At 41.3% G+C, this 20,199-nt stretch overlaps 1 protein-coding gene across 1 annotated transcript in view; it reads left to right on the forward strand.

Annotated features, from left to right (window-relative positions):
- The first annotated feature begins 12,122 nt into the window (after positions 1–12,122).
- Positions 12,123–20,199, forward strand: part of LOC132842623 (fas-binding factor 1 homolog) — a 15,183-nt gene continuing 7,106 nt past the window's right edge. The window contains exons 1-12 of the mRNA XM_060865398.1: positions 12,123–12,368; positions 14,228–14,255; positions 14,346–14,393; positions 15,533–15,611; positions 15,873–15,933; positions 16,700–16,750; positions 16,877–16,997; positions 17,163–17,243; positions 17,816–17,944; positions 18,212–18,428; positions 18,639–18,784; positions 20,023–20,119. Of these exons, the coding sequence (XP_060721381.1) occupies positions 12,366–12,368; positions 14,228–14,255; positions 14,346–14,393; positions 15,533–15,611; positions 15,873–15,933; positions 16,700–16,750; positions 16,877–16,997; positions 17,163–17,243; positions 17,816–17,944; positions 18,212–18,428; positions 18,639–18,784; positions 20,023–20,119 (1,061 nt within the window). The 5' untranslated portion in view covers positions 12,123–12,365. The remainder of the gene's footprint in view (positions 12,369–14,227; positions 14,256–14,345; positions 14,394–15,532; positions 15,612–15,872; positions 15,934–16,699; positions 16,751–16,876; positions 16,998–17,162; positions 17,244–17,815; positions 17,945–18,211; positions 18,429–18,638; positions 18,785–20,022; positions 20,120–20,199) is intronic.

A 20,199-nucleotide genomic window follows, 5' to 3' on the forward strand; every position in this document is an offset into this window, starting at 1 on the left:
TGAGTGAGTGAGTGAGTGAGTGAGAGAGTGAGTGAGTGAGTGAGCATTCGGTGATTCAGTTAGTGAGTTAGTATTCAATGATTCACTGAGTCAGTGAGTGTGTGAGTGATACAGTAAGTGACTGAGTGAGTGAGTGAGTGAGTGAGTGAGTGAGTGAGCATTCAGTGATTCAGTTAGTGTGTATTATATCCTACAGCTCCAGAACAGAATAAAGATGTAAACTGAGTGTTTTTGTGCTGCTGTATCAGTATAAATGTGTGCTTTTGTAGCTTCAGGTGGTTTTGTGGTTTTGAAATGGAGCGAGTCTCTCTGTCACTGCTGTATATACTTAACCCAGTAATATAACCTGATAATCACATCAATCAAAACACACTTTATCTGAAAAAGTCTATTTCATGTACATTATAAAATGACTAAAGAAGCACAGCAGAGAGAGAGAGAGAGAGAGAGAGAGAGAGAGAGAGAGAGAGAGAGAGAGAGAGAGAGAGAGAGAGGAAGTAAGGCAGAAAGAAATGTCACTCATACAAAAACCACACGGTATGAACTGCATATTTAAATGAGTTCATTTCTGTGATTATTTTCTAATTGTTTCTTGTGAAACAATCATTTAATCAATTAATTTCTTTATTAACCCTTTAAATGATCTCTTTCTCTCTCTCTTTCTCTCTCTCTCTTTCTCTCTGACTGAACAATTAATCATAAGCCAGCATCTCACTCTAATGCTGATTCCTCGGGTCACACTAAAGTTCAGCACATTTTACTGTAAGATCCTGATGTTGAATTCCAGGCAGTGGTGAGGCCTGGACACGTTTCTGTGCTCACACTCCTGAGTGGATTCCACCGTTTCTCTGTTTCTGAAACATACGTACAGATTTGTGCCATTTCTCCAACAAGCAGGAAGAAAAGTGTAAGAAGGAAAAATCTTCGTGTTTATAATCAATCTAAATATTACACTTACTCTGAATTAAAAAATCTTGGCCCAGGGTTGGATGCAGGCATTTCATCCCATTTGCATGTGTTTAGATGAGCCTACAGAGCACTGCATATTGTTTCCTTATAGTAAGAACACCCTTGAGGGCATGTCATCACATTTTCCTCCATGTAGTGGCACCCTAGAGGGCACCTTATCATGTTTTTCCATTTAAATTGTAAACATTGCAGTAGACACAATAACGGCCATATAGATTTAAGTGAAAGTGACGTGACATACAGCTAAGTACGGTGACCCATACTCAGAATTTGTTCTCTGCATTTAACCCATCCAATGTGCACACACACACACACACACACACACACACACACACCGTGAACACACACCTGGAGCAGTGGGCAGCTGAGGTGCCCTTGATTTACCAGCATGGCAGCCTAGAGGGCACGACATCACGTTTTTCCATTTAAACAGTAGACTTTAGGGTACTTTATTAACTTTTCTCTACAGTAAGGTCCACCTAAACTGTTTACCGTATGGGCAGCCTAGAGGGCACTTCATTATGTTATATTTAATTGAAATGGCAGGCATCAGGGTTCATCACAGTTTCTCTACTGTAAGGGCCACACAGATTTAAACGGTCTTTTGTACGAGAGGAGCAGCCTAGAGGGCAGTTCATCACGCTTTTACTCGATTAAATCCTGCCTGAAAAATTTCTCGTGTTAGTAATGTGAGATTGTGATGTTGATACCAATAACAGACTGAGGTGTGAAACCTGAAACATGTCTCAGCCGATCAGCTTCATGTACTGGAACAGGAACAGGAACACTGTGTGAGGAACACACACACACTTCCCAAAGAGCTGTTCTGTCCTTTTCAGTTCTTTTCATTTCAAGGCCAAGATGCCACTCAATATGTCACCTCATAAACCACACACTCCCAAATGTATCATTAACTCTTTGTATAAACCTAAAGCCTAAGAGCTCTGTGTGTGTGTGTGTGTGTGTGTGTGTGTGTGTGTGATGGAGGTTCCTGCTCCGTTACAGAATTTATTACAGTGTTTCCTGAACTTACCGCCTGTAATTAGTCTCAGTTATTATTATTTCATCGACAAGACGAAAAGTTAAAAATTGGGCAACAAGGTGTACCTTCTCTATAGACCACAGACTGTTTGTATTGCTGAACTACAGCTACACTGTGCAGTGTGTCAGGGTAGTAAAAAAGATCCCTGAACCCCTGTTATCACTGGACACATCCTGCACTCAGCTTGTAGAAGAAGACATGAACTAAAATGTTTAGTTTTGGGTTTAAATTAAACATTAATTTATGTATTTATTGCCTCATATTGCCTTTCTTCCTAGTGTGACTGTGTGTGAGAGAGAGAAAGAAAAATTGACAGCAGACTTTTTGTTGATTACCCAGCATGCTCCTGGCTGATTGAATTCATTCATTCATTCATTCATTCATTCATTCATCCATTCATTCACTTTCACTTTCCATTCATTAATTTTCTACCGCTTATCGCTTATCCGAACTACCTCGGGTCACGGGGAGCCTGTGCCTATCTCAGGCGTCATCGGGCATCAAGGCAGGATACACCCTGGATGGAGTGCCAACCCATCGCAGGGCAGGTTGATTGAATTATCTCTGATTAATCTTCTCTAATCCTCTGAGCTGATCCCAATCACATGCTGGATCTGGACTGAAGAGGGACTGAAAGGCTGTGAGACAAACAGACTGGACACTACATCTCTCCATCTCTCCAATAATAATAATAATAATCATCATCATCATCATCATCATCATCGTCATCATCATCATCATCATCATCATCATCATCATCATCATAATATAACTACAACTAGAACTGCTACTACTAAGCACTTTCTAGCCCCACACCTTAGTCAGTGGTCATTCCTGAGAAGATACTACATCATGGTTGTCCAATCTCACCTGGAAAGGGCCAGTGTACATTCAGGTTTTTATTCTAACCAGCAGAAGCCACACCTGATCGTCTGTTGAAAGCCAAGAACTTAAGATAAGATAAGACACCATTTTTTTCTAAATTGTAAACCATTGCTGAGACGATTGGCTCACTTTCTGTTTTCAGAATCCAACCCAAATTGGCAGAATCCATCTTCTTGTTCTGATAAAGTCTCGCAATCTAATCCATAAACACGCTTTTAATGCAGCTCACCTCTCTGCTCCTTGGGAACTGTTATGTCCGATGAAACTTCGCTGGAAATCATTTTCATGAAACACTTTCTACAACTGCTGATTATTTGCTTGAAGCAGCTGCACAAAGTATTGGTTTGGAAACAGCAGTGTAAACAGTCTCATGAATGCACTTGTGGAGTGCTGGAGATACAGCAGCTGAGATCCAAATGATCTACTAGCATGTTTTACAGGTCCACTATTTAGTGGATAAAGTTTGTTGGGAAATTGTTTGTTGTCTCCATAGTTCCACAATTTTAAACATAAAATAATGTAAACCTTTTTATTATGAGCAGTAAGGAAGAAAACCTCATGTTGTGTTGCTCTTATACCACAGAAAATTTTACCACAGAAAATTTTACCACAGAAAATTTTACCACAGAAAATTTTACCACAGAAACTTGCCTTATTGAAAAACATATCATACACATGATCCTTTTTCATCGCATTTATGAACTATGTCACTTCCTGTTCTCACCTGGCATCAGCTGAAGAAGTTGTTCTCTTATTTCTATTGTCGTGATCAGATGTTGCCACATATTTTAAACTCTTCTGTCATGAAAATGTGGGAAAAAACTCTCCTGGTCTATGCAGTTCTGCTCTTATAACTTTCCTTACATGTCTCAGCCGATCAGCTTCATGTACTGGAACAGGAACAGGAACACTGTGTGAGGAACACACACACACTTCCCAAAGAGCTGTTCTGTCCTTTTCAGTTCTTTTCATTTCAAGGCCAAGATGCCACTCAAGATGTCACCTCATAAACCACACACTCCCAAATGTATCATTAACTCTTTGTATAAACCTAAAGCCTAAGAGCTCTGTGTGTGTGTGTGTGTGTGTGTGTGTGTGTGTGTGTGTGTGTGTGTGTGTGTGTGTGTGTGTGTGTGTGTGTGTGAGAGAGAGAAACTCTTATGTATAAACCTAAAGCCTAAGAGCTCTGTGTGTGTGTGTGTGTGTGTGTGTGTGTGTGTGTGTGTGTGTGTGTGTGTGTGTGTGTGTGTGTGATGGAGGTTCCTGCTCCGTTACAGAATTTATTACGGTGTTTGCTGAACTTACCGCCTGTAATTAGTCTCAGTTATTATTATTTCATCGACAAGACGAAAAGTTAAAAATTGGGCAACAAGGTGTACCTTCTCTATAGACCACAGACTGTTTGTATTGCTGAACTACAGCTACACAGTTCTGCTCTTATAACTTTCCTTACATCGTTTAATCTGAGATGGTCTTGTCTTGACTTCCTCAGGTGTGTTTTTAAAGCTCACAAACTAATCTTTATGCCATGATATGCTATCAGCATGTTAAAAATCACGGCATATGAATGTTCTTCCTTCATGGAGAAAGACATCATCCCATGTTTTCCTTCTTGTGTGACAGTGAAATTGCTATTTTCCTAGTTTTAACATGAACGCAGGACTCCACACGTGCACAAGAAATTAAGTTATACACAACTTGCTACTGCCTGTATAGTTTGAGTGACAGCAGTAAGACTTCCATTTGCAAACTATACCTACCTTTTCTGGTTCGTCTGAAATGACGGTTTTCTGATTCATTATTTTGTTTTTGGATGTGTGTGTGTGTGTGTGTGTGTGTGTGAGTGTGAAACAGAGCTTGCTGTGGATGCAGGACTAGACCTGACTCTATGTAAATGTAAATAAAACATTTCTGTGTTCTTTCACTAACCTGTGATATTTTTTGGAGTTCTAATTTAATGACTTCTGAACATATGATGCAGTGAGATTTGTTTAATAACTGACTAGATACTGAGTATAAAAGCCTTTTTATCTAATTTGTTTTGTCAAAATGCACAAATTGAAATCAAACTGAGATCTAATTCTTAAACTATATCCATCATGTACATGAAGTAGCTCTTTGTCTCATTCCAGACCCAAATACAGGGATAGCAAAGACTGGTGTTGACAGACAGGCAGGCAGACAGTCAGACTGGGGTTGACAGACTGACAGACAGACAGACAGGCAGGCAGACAGACAGACCGACAGACAGTCAGACTGGGGTTGACAGAGAGACAGACAGACAGACAGACAGACAGACAGACAGACGTTGACAGACAGAGGTTAACAGACATGAGAAATAAACTAGGCAATAAACTAGTAAACTTATAAACTAACTAATAAACTAGACTAAAGAGAACAGACACATGGCACCAGGACACCCTAGGTCGGAGGTCGATGATCGACTTTGTGGTTGTTTCATCTGACCTCCGGCCGTATGTCTTGGACACTCGGGTAAAGAGAGGGGCGGAGCTGTGAACTGATCACCACCTGGTGGTGAGTTGGATCCGATGGCGGGGGAGGAAGTTGGACAGACTTGGCAGACCCAAACGTACTGTGAGGGTCTGCTGGGAACGTTTGACAGAGTCTCCGAGAGAGTCAGAGTCAGAGAGATCTTCAACTCCCACCTCCGGCAGAGCTTCAACCAGATCCCGAGGGAGGTTGGAGACATTGAGTCCAAGTGGACCATGTTCTCCACCTCCATTGTCGACACGGCCGCTCGGAGCTGTGGCCGTAAGGTCTCCGGTGCCTGTCATGGCGGCAATCCCCGAACCCGGTGGTGGACCCCGGAAGTAAGGGATGCCGTCAAGCTGAAGAAGGAGTCCTATCTAGCCTGGTTGGCTTGGGGGACTCCGGAGGCAGCTGATAGGTACTGGAGGGCCAAGCGAGCTTCAGCCCGGGTGATTGTGGAGGCAAAAACTCGGGTCTTGGAGGAGTTCGGTGAGGCCATGGAGAAGGACTATCGGTTGGCCTCGAAGAAATTCTGGCAAACCGTCCGGCGCCTCAGGAGGGGGAAGCAGTGCCCTGCACACACTGTTTACAGTGGGAGTGGGAATCTGCTGACTTCGACTGGGGACATCCTCGGACGGTGGAAGGAGTACTGCGAGGTTCTCCTCAACCCCACCGACATGTCTTCCATTGAGGAAGAAGAGGCCGAGGGCTCAGTTGTGGACTCGTCGATCCCCCAAGCTGAGGTCACTGAGGTAGTTGAGAAGCTCCTCAGTGGCAAGGCACCGGGGGTGGATGAGATCCGCCCTGAGTACCTCAAGTCTCTGGATGTTGTGGGGCTGTCTTGGTTGACACGCCTCTGCAACGTCGCGTGGCGGCTGGGGACAGTGCCTCTGGACTGGCAGACTGGGGTGGTGGTCCCTTTGTTTAAGAAGGGACCGGAGGGTGTGTTCCAACTACAGGGGGATCACACTCCTCAGCCTCCCCGGAAAAGTCTATGCCAGGGTACTGGAGAGGAGAATTTGGCCGATAGTCGAACCTCAGATTCAGGAGGAACAATGCGGGTTTCGTCCCGGTCGTGGAACACTGGACCATCTCTATACCCTCGCCAGGTTGCTGGAGGGTTCATGGGAGTTTGCCCAACCAATCCACATGTGCTTTATGGATCTGGAGAAGGCATTCGACTGTGTCCCTTGTTGTGACCTGTGGGGGGTGCTCTGGGAGTATGGGGTCCGGGGCCCTCTGCTAAGGGCTGTCCGGTCCCTATATGACTGGAGCAGGAGTTTGGTTCGCATTGCAGGCAGTAAGTCAGACTTGTTACCGGTGCATGTTGGACTCCAGCAGGGCTGCCCTTTGTCACCGGTCCTGTTCATTATCTATATGGACAGGATTTCTAGGCGCAGTCGGGGGCCAGAGGGAATCTGGTTTGGGGACCACAGGATTTCGTCTGTGCTTTTTGCAGATGATGTTGTCCTGTTGGCTTCCTCAAATCAGGACCTTCAGCGTGCACTGGGACGGTTTGCAGCCGAATGTGAACGCCGGGGATGAGAATCAGCACCTCCAAGTCCGAGGCCATGGTTCTCAACCGGAAAAGGGTGGCTTGCCCGCTTCAGGTTGGCGGAGAGCTCCTGCCTCAAGTGGAGGAGTTTAAGTATCTTGGGGTCTTGTTCACAAGTGAGGGAAGGATGGAGCCCCGGGAGCAGGCCCCGGGGAAGACCTAGGACACGCTGGAGGGACAATGTCTCTCGGCTGGCCTGGGAACGCCTCGCCTTCCTCGAGCTGGAGGAAGTGTCTGGGGAGAGGGAAGTCTGGGCGTCCCTGCTTAGACTGCTGCCCCCGCGACCCGGCCCCGGATAAGCGGTAGAAAATGGATGGATGGAAAAAGAACAGACACACAACAGGTATAAATAGGGGAGTGATTAGTAAAACATGGGGAACAGACAAAAAACATAAACAGACAAAAGACACATAATATAGGCACATAATAAAAGACTCTACTGGAAGGCCTCCTAGTGTTCAGTCAGGGAATTGTCCAAGCCGTCCAAGAAAACACTCACTCACTCACTCTCTACCGCTTATCCGAACTATCTCGGGTCACAGGGAGACTGTGCCTATCTCAGGCGTCATGACAGGATACACCCTGGACGGAGTGCCAACCCATCACAGGGCACACACACACACTCTCATTGACTCACGCAATCACACACTACGGACAATTTTCCAGAGATGCCAATCAACCATGCATGTCTTTGGACCGGGGGAGGAAACCGGAGTACCCGGAGGAAACCCCCGAGGCATGGAGAACATGCAAACTCCACACACACAAGGCGGAGGCGGGAATCAAACCCCCAACCCTGGAGGTGTGAGGCGAACGTGCTAACCACTAAGCCACCGTGCTATAAGCACTAAGCCTATATTATTATATCTTATATATACTACATTATTTATGTAGCATTTTCATATAGTGCTGCTGTTTTGATTAGTAATACGATTCTATAATAATAATGATAATAATAATAATAATAATAATAATAATAATAATAATAATAATAATAATAATAATCCTACAGGACTATAGTCATACTCAGGATTAATTTGACACGTGGAGTTGCAGTCATGTGATTTCCTGGAGTATCTCTGTGATGTCAGTCCTAACATCTTAATATCCATGTCAGTATTATTACAGCTGCATTTTCCTCCTTTAACCTACTATAAAAGGCATGGGCGTAGATTACGCGGGGGACACGGGGGACATGTCCCCCGCACTTTTTATAAAAAGTAAATTCGTCCCCCTCACTTTTTTAGTGGAGAGTTGTGTTCACCACATGTTGAGGTTTTAATGGAGCAATGTATATAAATGCAGAGTGATTTAAAATTCAAAGAGACAAGAAAGTTTAAGATAGTCTATACATGACGTTCACGGCAATCAGTCGCTCACTTGTCACGTCATCATCACGCGCCCTCAGTACTGTAGCTCGAGTCGCACCCGCGGTCCAGCATTCGGTTACAATGACCTCAAAGCGACAAAAAACGCTTCACTCCTTTTTTATAAAAATGTCAAGCAGTGTATTCTCTTTAACCAAGTGGAAACACTTGTGAGGTTGCTGCTTGTTTTGCCTGTTTCTTCAGCAGAGGCTGAAAGAAGCTTCAGCGGTCTTCAAAGATTAAAAACCTGGCTCCGAAGCACAATGACACAGTCCCGTCTAAACAGTGTTGCTGTGTGTCACATTCACATTGACAAAATTGACTATATAAATAGGGAAATGATTGCTCAGCTGTTCATAGATGGGAAGGAACGTCGCAGAGACACTTTTGGCAGTTTTAAGTAGCTTAATATATTGAAATAAATGTTAGCTTTAACACTGTGTAAAAAGCTACTATTTTTAAACAAACTAGCCAGGAAGCTTAAAAGAAGTGACACTAAATGTTTATTTCATCTAATTGTATAACTGATATCAGGTCTTGACATGTTTGTCAGTTGAGTTCAATATAAATTTTCTTTCAATAGTTTGTTTTGAATTATTGTTTTATTCCTGAAATATGGACTGTAGAAGAGAACAAAATGAAGTATTATTTGAATGTGCAAGTATCCATTACTGTGTGCCATGTACTGTACAATTTGAAATATGTAAACAATATACTCTTAGTACCATTATAAGGACATCTTTGTACTTTATACTCAAAAGGGTACACATTACTACCTTAGAGTACCAATGTGTACCTTAATGTACAACTATAAATGTTTGGGGTTAAATAATGTACAAAGATGTCCTTTTAAGGGTACTGTCCCAGTGGCAAGCTGTTCTATTTCTTTCTTTCTTTCTGTTTTATAATCATATATAATCATAACGCATATAAAGCATTAGAATTATTGATTAAAAATAAAACCTGTCATTTACACAAGGGTTAACTGAAAAAAAAAAAAACAGATAACACTAGACATTACGTCCCCACCACTTTTTAAATGATGGCTACGCCCCTGATAAAAAGACATCTAGAACTAACCCTGACTTATGAATAATCCATTTGAACTGATATGTCGGGACATGTAGCGTCACTGTGGTTGTAAAGTTCAGAGAGATCGGATCTCACACTGCATTCTTGTGAAATTATGGTCATGAGGTTTATTGTTAAAACGGAAGTTCAGACGGAACAAGAGTAGTAAAACATGGGGAACAGACAAAAAACATAAACAGACAAAAGACACATAATATAGGCACATAATAAAAGACTCTACTGGAAGGCCTCCTAGTGTTCAGTCAGGGAATTGTCCAAGCCGTCCAAGAAAACACTCACTCACTCACTCTCTACCGCTTATCCGAACTATCTCAATGTACAACTATAAATGTTTGGGGTTAAATAATGTACAAAGATGTCCTTTTAAGGGTACTGTCCCAGTGGCAAGCTGTTCTATTTCTTTCTTTCTTTCTGTTTTATAATCATATATAATCATAACGCATATAAAGCATTAAAATTATTGATTAAAAATAAAACCTGTCATTTACACAAGGGTTAACTGAAAAAAAAAAAACAGATAACACTAGACATTACGTCCCCACCACTTTTTAAATGATGGCTACGCCCCTGATAAAAAGACATCTAGAACTAACCCTGACTTATGAATAATCCATTTGAACTGATATGTCGGGACATGTAGCGTCACTGTGGTTGTAAAGTTCAGAGAGATCGGATCTCACACTGCATTCTTGTGAAATTATGGTCATGAGGTTTATTGTTAAAACGGAAGTTCAGACGGAACAAGAGTTTCTCCAACTGCAATAGACACCTTTATAGAAACACACTGAAAAGAACAGTGCTAAGATCCTGTGTTGCTGATCGTCTCGTGATAAATGTATGATTTATATTTATGTTCTTGATGCTGAACTCAGGCTCCATATTAAACTCTCTAAAACGTTTCTTCGTAACTAATGAACCAAGCTGAAAATGTGTAAATCACAAAAATCAACAGCATAACCTCGATCTTGAGAGATTTTCCCTAATTGAACTCTAATGTAGAATTGATTCTCTGATATTCACTGACATGACTGTGACTGTTCTCTTCTCCTCAGGCTGAGGCTCTGTGACACCTGGAGTTGGGAGTTCATACACGGCTTCATTCAGCTCCTGTGTTTTCCTCTGGTTGTTATTTCTGCAGCTTTTTCCCAGCCCCATGGGGAGAACCCAGCTGGAGAAGGACAGGATGAAATCTGAACCTGCTCTTATTCAAACCATCTGCTCTAATACGTGATGGTTCGTGACTAACGTTCACATTCACCTACAGTGAAATGGCCTTTCTTTCTGCGAAAGGTCTAATCCTCTGAATGTAATCTCTGTTTGATCTACAGCGTCTCCCCATTACAAATGCAAAGGAATTTACTCAGAAGTTTGTGTGTGAAGTTCAGAATTTAGCCCTGGAATCAAAAGGCATGTTTCAGAGTGGATGTAAACTGCTCCAGACAGAAGTTTATACTGAAGGAAAATAAACAAACAGTGCAAATATCTTCTGTATCATTCTGCACTTAGGCTTCTTATTAAATCTCTCTAAACACTTGGTGTGCTATCACTGAGCTGTTGCTCTGCACAATGTATTGGCACCCCCTCTTCCTTATCTATCAGTGGAAATAACCATGAATAACCAAACATAATGCATTTATGTATATACATATATTTTTCACATATATTTTTCATATTTGTATATAGTTTTTATATAGTTTATACTTTTTATTTATCTAACTCCTTTTGGTTTTATTTTTGATCCTTAATTCCATTCCTTTTATGCTTGAATACCGGACAGACGTAAAAAGCATTACACTGCATGTCGTACTCTGTATGTGTGTGTATGTGACAAATAAAATTTGATTTGATTTGATTTAAAGTGACCGATAGTAAGGGTCGGTACATAACAACAGTATGGTGTTACGGTAATTCAGATAATTTAACATATTCAATTCAATTTATTTGTATAAAACTTTTTACAATTTCCCATTGTCTCAAAGCAGCTTTACAAAAGTATGGAAACAGAAGAGAGAGAGAAAAATAAATAATAATAATAATAATAATAATAATAATAATAATAATCATAATAATAATAATAATGATGATGATGATGATGATAATAATAAAAAGAAGAAGAAGAAGAAGAAGAAGAAGAAGAAGAAGAAGAAGAAGAAGAAGGGTAAAAAGAAACAAATGAATATATACAATTAAAGTTCAATTAAAATTAATTTAAAAAAGAAAAACTTTTAAAGTTAACTTTAAAAAAAAAAGAAAATACTGTATATCTCTCTCTGTGCCTAGTGAACAAGCCAAGCAAGGAAAGCCTCCCTGAAAGGACATGATGAAGGCTCATAAACTTCAGTTATATCACTTATATGAGTCAATAAGTCATTTATAATTATTTATAAATAATTAAATTTTAAATCAAACACCATTTAGATATAATCCTTATCTAGAAATCACACAACAAGGGAATTTTCTGATACACAGTCTGAAAAACAGAATATAAACAGTTCATCATCGCCCCCTGGTGGCCGACACACGCTTAAATCTTATTTCTATATAAATCAATTAATATAAATATTAAAAAAAAGAATTGTAATAACGTATTAAAAACGCATATACGCAATAAAACACTATATACATTTTTACACTTGAACGTCTGAGCGCACCATTAAAGAACTACATTATCCAGAATGCTGTAACGTGAACAGGAAGTGCGTCACCGGAAGCAGGCTCAGCAGCCACGGGAATTCAAAACTGTATAGGATAATTTTTTTTATTTATTTAGCTAAATAAATTATTATAAATGATAATTAAATTTGTATGTTAATTTTAAAGGAAGATAAAGTGAAAAAAACGGAGAATATGTTTATTAAAGAAGCGCGCGAGCTGCGGTTACCAATGGCGACGCTGACGCTCTGCTCCAGCTGACTAGCCTGAGTTTATAAACATGCTCTGATTTATCTTCTCTTCCGTGTTTATAATGGTGAGTGAGTTAAATGTCCTGTTTTATATTTCCTTACCTGTGTAAATGCACGCATGCGTGATTATCTAGTGTTAATCTCACATCATTTCATCAGCAGGGCTGTTTCACTTCGCTAGCATCAGAGACAATAAGTAAATAAACAAAAGCCAGTTGTATAGAAACTCAAGAATATGTCAAGGGAAGAAAAAAGAATTTCTGTGATACATATTTGTTTAAGAAAACAACTGGGGGAAAAAAAAGTCAAATATAAAATATTTGTATCCCTCTTTTCAGTATCTTTCTTCCTTTTATCTGTCTGCATTTTCTTTTCATCCCTCATTCAGTCACATTTCCATCACTTTGCATGTGGATTATTTTAAACGTGAATATTTTCTTTGCCCAGTACTGAACACTTGTGTTGCTTCTGAAGTCGACGGCACTGAACCCAGTTCCCCAGTATACAGTAATTTCAGTATATTTTGTATATTATAGCTCACATTTACATTTACATTTACATCATGTGACAGACGCCCTTATCCAGAGCGACGTACATAAGTGCTTAAATCTCTAACATTGAATACATTAATGCTGGATCACTAAGTTACATACTTAAGATACCATGAGTTTAAAACATTTGTTCAAAGTTACAATGTGAAAGTTTTTTTTATTTTTATTTTCTTATTTTCATTTAAATGCAAAAGATAAGGAAAGAAGTGCTAGTTGAAGTGTTTCCTGAATAAGTAGGTCTTCAACCGCCGCTTGAAAATAGCCATCCTTCTGTAAATTTCAGTTTATAGTAATAGCCATCTGTATATTATGTTCATAGTACATCTGTACACATCTGTAAATTACTTCTATATTACCATTTTATTTATTTTATTTTATTTATTTAACTCATGTAAACACTGTATATCCTGCACTTGCTGCTATTGCACTCTTGTTAGACCTAAACTGCATTTCGTTGCCTTGTATTTGTACATGTGTAATGACAATAAAGTTTAATCTAATCTAATCTAATCTAATACAGTAATTTCCTCTGAAGTTCAACAAAACAGTTATAAGTGAAGGAATAACACCCTCTGTGAAGCGTTGATATGGCTATTTTCAAGCGGCGGTTGAAGACCTACTTATTCAGGAAACACTTCAACTAGCACTTCTTTCCTTATCTTTTGCATTTAAAAAAAAACACCTTTGACACTTTTTCATTGTAACTTTGAACAAATGTTTTAAACTCATGGTATCTTAAGTATGTAACTTAGTGATCCAGCATTAATGTATTCTATGTTAGAGATTTAAGCACTTATGTACGTCGCTCTGGATAAGGGCGTCTGTCACATGCTGTAAATGTAAATGATATCGTGAAAGAATAAACGACAGCATGGAGTGATGAAGTGGAGCCACTGTTACTGTTACCACCCAGAAGTTGATTCTTTTAATTTTTTAATAACTGCTTTTGTGATTCATTTTTCTCTTTTCACAGCAAATTCCAAACAGTTACAACGTTTATTCGTTACTGAAGACGTTTCATCCGTTTAGAGTTATATTTAATGTTGAGAAACGAATCTCATGTACATTATAACGGCTACAAGCAGTCGCTCCTTCAGCATCTTCTCTTCGTCCTCTTTATCGTGAAGTTTCATAATAAGACAAACAAGCAGTGAACTCTGAGCTTATCCTGATGACATGGGGAAAATGAAATGTACAGCTTTATGGAGTCCTGACACTGGAGACTCCTTTCATACGTGTCACCATATCAATGATCACACACCCTACAGGTCCATGTGAACGAGCTGTTACTATAGAAACAATAACATGTTAATATAACGAGCGAATAACTGAAAGCTGTCCGAAACTCTGTGCTTTTTCTTTTCACATGTCAGCCGTCCAAACAGAAGAAAGGTCTGAGGGGTGAGTGGTTTATACACGTGACACCAGTTGTAGTCCGGCACATTTGTTTTTGTCCAGATATGTGAGTGTGATGTGTGTTGTTACCTTTAGGCTCAATTGATGACGTGTTGGGAGATCTGCTGGGAGACGACACTGATGGTACGTTCAGCTTTAAGTAGTCGTCCTGTTAGGATCTGATGTCACTGATGTCTGGAGTTGTTTAGCTTTGCACCTGAGCTACAAGAGAATACTGAAGTGTAGTGAATACTGAAGTGTAGTGAATACTGAAGTGTAGTGAATACTGAAGTGTACTGAATGCTGAAGTGTAGTGAATACTGAAGTGTAGGGAATACTGAAGTGTAGGGAATACTGAAGTGTAGTGAATACTGAAGTGTAGTGAATACTGAAGTGTACTGAATACTGAAATGTAGTGAATACTGAAGTGTAAATGTACTGAATACTGAAGTGTAGTGAATACTGAAGTGTAGTGAATACTGAAGTGTAGTGAATACTGAAGTGTAAATGTACTGAATACTGAAGTGTAGTGAATACTGAAGTGTAGTGAATACTGAAGTGTAGTGAATACTGAAGTGTAGTGAATACTGAAGTGTAGGGAATACTGAAGTGTAAATGTACTGAACACTGAAGTGTAGTGAATACTGAAGTGTAAATGTAGTGAATACTGAAGTGTAGGGAATACTGAAGTGTAAATGTACTGAATACTGAAGTGTAGTGAATACTGAAGTGTAAATGTAGTGAATACTGAAGTGTAGTGAATACTGAAGTGTAGTGAATACTGAAGTGTAGTGAATACTGAAGTGTAAATGTACTGAATACTGAAGTGTAGTGAATACTGAAGTGTAGTGAATACTGAAGTGTAGTGAATACTGAAGTGTAGTGAATACTGAAGTGTAAATGTACTGAATACTGAAGTGTAGTGAATACTGAAGTGTAGTGAATGCTGAAGTGTAGTGAATACTGAAGTGTAGTGAATACTGAAGTGTAAATGTACTGAATACTGAAGTGTAGTGAATACTGAAGTGTAGTGAATACTGAAGTGTAAATGTACTGAATACTGAAGTGTAGTGAATACTGAAGTGTAGGGAATTCTGAAGTGTAGTGAATACTGAAGTGTAAATGTACTGAATACTGAAGTGTAGGGAATTCTGAAGTGTAGTGAATACTGAAGTGTAGTGAATACTGAAATGTACTGAATACTGAAGTTTAGGGAAAACTGAAGTGTACAGAATACTTATATGACCTGATGACACCATTTTCCCACCTACGTAACCTCGCAGATCTCCCAGTGAAAGCCAGGTCTCCGACTGCAGGACTTGGCAGACCAGCGGGTGTCTTACGAACACAGAGTGGAAAGAGGTGAGCGCTCGTGCTGAGAGGCGGAGGGATGGTAGCTCTGAGGTTAAGGTGTTGAACTACTCATCGGAAAGTCATGAGTTCGAATCCCAGGTCCACAAAGCTGCCATTCCTTGGCCCTCAATCACTCAGTTGTATAAATGAGATCAATGTAAGTCGCTCTGGTTAACGGTGTCTGCCCAATGCCGTAAACGTAAATGGATGGAACTGAAGGATAAACTGTAAAGAGGATATTCACCAGTGTTTTATGTTGAAACCTGTCAGGAACCTTCTAGATGATGACTTCTTCAGCAAACTGGCAGAGGAGGCAGAGAAAGATGACGAGGTGAGACAGGGTGCTCTTGCAAATCTTTGTTTTGTAATCTGGATCCTGATTGGTCAGAAGGTGATGATTCATTTTCTAGAATTTTCTAGCAGCACAGTTTTATATCACTGCCTTTGTTCTAGTATGTTATTGTTTTCAGTGACATAAAAACGTATGTAATGACTGATATGGTGAAGGAGACATTAATTAACGTAAACATTATTAAAGTCGGGGGTCACGGTGGCTTAGTGGTTAGCACGTTCGCCTCACACCTCCAGGGTTGGGGGTTCGATTCCCACCTCCTCCTTGTGTGTGTGGAGTTTGCATGTTCTCCCCGTGCCTCGGGGGTTTCCTCCGGGTACTCCGGTTTCCTCCCCCGGTCCAAAGACATGCATGGTAGGTTGATTGGCATCTCTGGAAAATTGTCCGTAGTGTGTGAGTGAATGAGAGTGTGTGTGTGCCCTGTGATGGGTTGGCACTCCGTCCAGGGTGTATCCTGCCTTGATGCCCGATGACGCCTGAGATAGGCACAGGCTCCCCGTGACCCGAGGTAGTTCAGATAAGCGGTAGAAGATGAATGAATGAATGAATGAATGATTAAAGTCTCCAGTCTCCAGTGTCATTACTTTGTAACAATCAGCCACAAAGCCGTAACGTTAAGTTGGCCGACAGGACAGAAGAGTTTACAAACACAGAAGCGTTTGCTACATGCCAACTGTATTTTTTACTTTAATAGAGACAAAAATGCTGTAAAGTAAAAACTATTTTTATTTCCCTGTAATCACAGGGTTCAGATGTGTCCGAGGCGGATCCCAAGGCTTTACTGGAGAGCATGAAGGTGTCTGACTGGATGAGTTTTCATATAAAAGTTTCGGCATCTTCTGTGAGATCTTTGGTTATAGTGTGTGTGTGTGTGTGTGTGTGTGTGTGTGTGTGTGTGTGTGTGTGTGTTGTCCTATCACAGGACATGGATGATATGGATGCTGACTTGTTTGGCTCAAAGAGGAAGCCCAGTTCAGCACCAGCGCTTAGCAAAACCTCCAGAACTGAAACATCTAAACCAGGAGACAAGAACAAATCTAATCGTGAGTTAGAATTAAACATCTGCTGCACACAAGACATCATCTTTCCCTGTGTGTGTGTGTGTGTGTGTGTGTGTGTGTGTGTGTGTGTGTGTGTGTGTGTGTGTGTGTGTGTGTGTGTGTGTACAGTGTCTCTCCCTCAGCACGTCAGTGTTTGTTTCCACACAGAAGCAGCAGGAGCGGACGAGAGGAAGCCCAGCTCTGCTCCCGCTGCTGCATTGAGGAGCTACAGGAAATTCAGCTTCATGGGTGAGTTCAGTGTTCAGTGTTCAGCATAAACTGTTACTAACTGTAATGTAGCAGTTATAATTCCCTTACAAGACTTTATTTTTTTATTGTTTTAAGTGAATAAGACCCAAAAATCCAACTGAGAAACCGCAAAGAAATGTAAACTCTTCTGTCGTGAAGATGATGGAATATTGTTACATCTTTACATGTTACATGTTACATGTTGAGTGTTCAACGCCTGCTGACCAATCAGAATTCAAGGGCACTGTATAATAATAATAATAATAATAATAATTATAATAATAATAATTATAATAAGCCTTATTTTCTTTGTTCGTTAATGCTGCATTACTGCAGATGATGATGACGAGTTTCCAGCTGCCAAACAAGGTATCAACTCTTGGGTTACGTTTAGGAAAAAAATGTCCGCTTGTTTCCCGTAAACGCACAAGAACAGAACTTTATTATACTGATTTCAGCTTAAATAGTAAACAGCTTAAGAATAAACAGCGAAGTAATTTGAGGATCGTTTTTACACATTTCATTTGGCATGAGTCTTTACTCGGCTGTTGGTCTTCGCTTGTCTGTAACAGATGATGCGGATGATCCGCTGGATGACCTGCTGAACGAACTGGATGAGGAACGGCCAAAGATCGCGCCATCAGGAAAAGCAGGAAAGCAGCCGACATCCTCTCTGGCTGGACAGAAGATAGAGGATCAAGGTAAAAACAACGTTTTCAGTTCCTCAACGAGTTCCTGTACAACATTCCTCACTGCAAGAACCTGTTCAGGAACCCACAATACACAGGAGTTTAGAAGGAAAGAACCAGGGCTAAATCTATAGTTTCTGTGTGGAACCTTTTTAGTTCCTGCTCCAGAGTAGAGCAGGAACTGAACCTCTCAGTTGGACCAGTGTGTATAACGGTTACATCAAAGGGGTTTAAGAACATTTGTGTACTCAGCAGTCATATTTGTGCCTTGTATTATAGCCACGCCTACATCTGCGCCTACATCTGCACCTACATCTGCGCCTACATCTGCACCTACATCTGCACCTACATCTGCGCCTACATCTGCACCTACACCTGCGCCTAAGAAACGCAACGAGTTAAACTTTGACGATGATGAAGACGACCTGATGGACGCGCTGGGGTTCAGTGATGCGCCGAAAGGAAAAGGAACTGGATTTCTGGCCAAAAAAGAGAGGTGGGATATTATCTATTAAAATCATGCACAAATCTCGTTTTTATTTTTTGTTCCCTTCTCTGATTTGTTGTAATAATAATAATAATAATAATAATAATAACGATAATTATTATTATCGTTATTATTATCGTTATTATTATCGTTATTATTATTATTATTATTATTATTATTATTATTATTATTATTATTATTATTGGGTCTGCTGTGAAGTGAGGCTCCTCAGAGACCACGCACCAGACTGGATGAGATTCTGGGTATTGGGACGTCTCATCACCTGCTGGAGAGACCTGTGACCGGCGAGAAAAAAGACACAACACCCACAGAGAGAGAGCCACAGAAGAGCTCGGCTGGGAAAGGTATAAACAACAACAAAAAAAACAGGCGTTAGTATTGTCTGTCTCTGTCTCAGTGAAAGAACTGTGGACTCCGTGTCTCAGTCACAATGAAGTAGGAGTGGCCTATGTATCAGTCACAATGAAGGGGCGTGGCCTCTGTGTCTCTGTCTAAATGAAGGGGCATGGCCTCTGCATCAGACACAATGGAGGGGGCGTGGCCTCTGCATCAGACACAGTATAGGAGACATGGCCTCTGTGTCTCTGTCTAAATGAAGGGGGCGTGTCCTCTGCATCAGACACAGTGGAGGGGGCGTGGCCTATGCATCAGACACAGTATAGGGGGCATGGCCTCTGTCTCTGTCTAAATGAAGGGGGCGTGCCCTCTGCATCAGACACAGTGGAGGGGGCGTGGCCTCTGTGTCTCTCTCTAAATGACAGGGGCGTGTCCTCTGCATCAGATACAGTGGAGGGGGCGTGTCCTATGTGTCTCTGTCTAAATGAAGGGGCATGGCCTCTGCATCAGACACAGTGGAGGGGCCGTGGCCTCTGCATCAGACACAGTATAGGGGGCATGGCCTCTGTCTCTGTCTAAATGAAGGGGGCGTGTCCTCTGCATCAGACACAGTGGAGGGGGCGTGGCCTCTGTGTCTCTGTCTAAATGAAGGGGGCATGGCCTCTGCATCAGACACAGTGGAGGGGGCGTGGCCTCTGTGTCTCTCTCTAAATGACGGGGGCGTGTCCTCTGCATCAGATACAGTGGAGTGGGCGTGGCCTATGTGTCTCTGTCTAAATGAAGGGGCATGGCCTCTGCATCAGACACAGTGGAGGGGGCGTGGCCTCTGTGTCTCTCTCTAAATGACGGGGGCGTGTCCTCTTCATCAGACACAGTGGAGGGGGCGTGGCCTCTGTGTCTCTCTCTAAATGACGGGGGCGTGTCCTCTGCATCAGACACAGTGGAGGGGGCGTGGCCTCTGTGTCTCTCTAAATGATGGGGGCGTGTCCTCTGCATTTCTACAGTGGAGGGGGCGTGGCCTATGTGTCTCTGTCTAAATGAAGGGGCATGGCCTCTGCATCAGACACAGTGGAGGGGGCGTGGCCTCTGTGTCTCAGTTTCAGTAAAAGATTTCTGTGCTCAGATTGCTGCTCAGGTATTATGTTGATGATCCAGTATATTTATGACAAACCTAATATTATGACAAAACTTATCATATCAGCTCTAATCGGGTGTGTTGTGTTTGTTACGACTGGCTGTTTTTCAGATTCTGTGACTGGAGACGAAGATCTAGCGTTTGGCTCATACCAGCCCACACTGGTCTCCACTCCAGAGGGACGAAACTCTCGCAGACACTCAGTACGGTGAGAACTTGTCTAATATGGTGAAAATGCTGTGCTGCTGTTCCAGCAGGTGAAATCAAACACTGATCTTTATTCTCATG

Source organism: Tachysurus vachellii, chromosome 3, assembly GCF_030014155.1.
Source record: "Tachysurus vachellii isolate PV-2020 chromosome 3, HZAU_Pvac_v1, whole genome shotgun sequence".
Classification (NCBI taxonomy): Eukaryota; Metazoa; Chordata; class Actinopteri; order Siluriformes; family Bagridae; genus Tachysurus; species Tachysurus vachellii.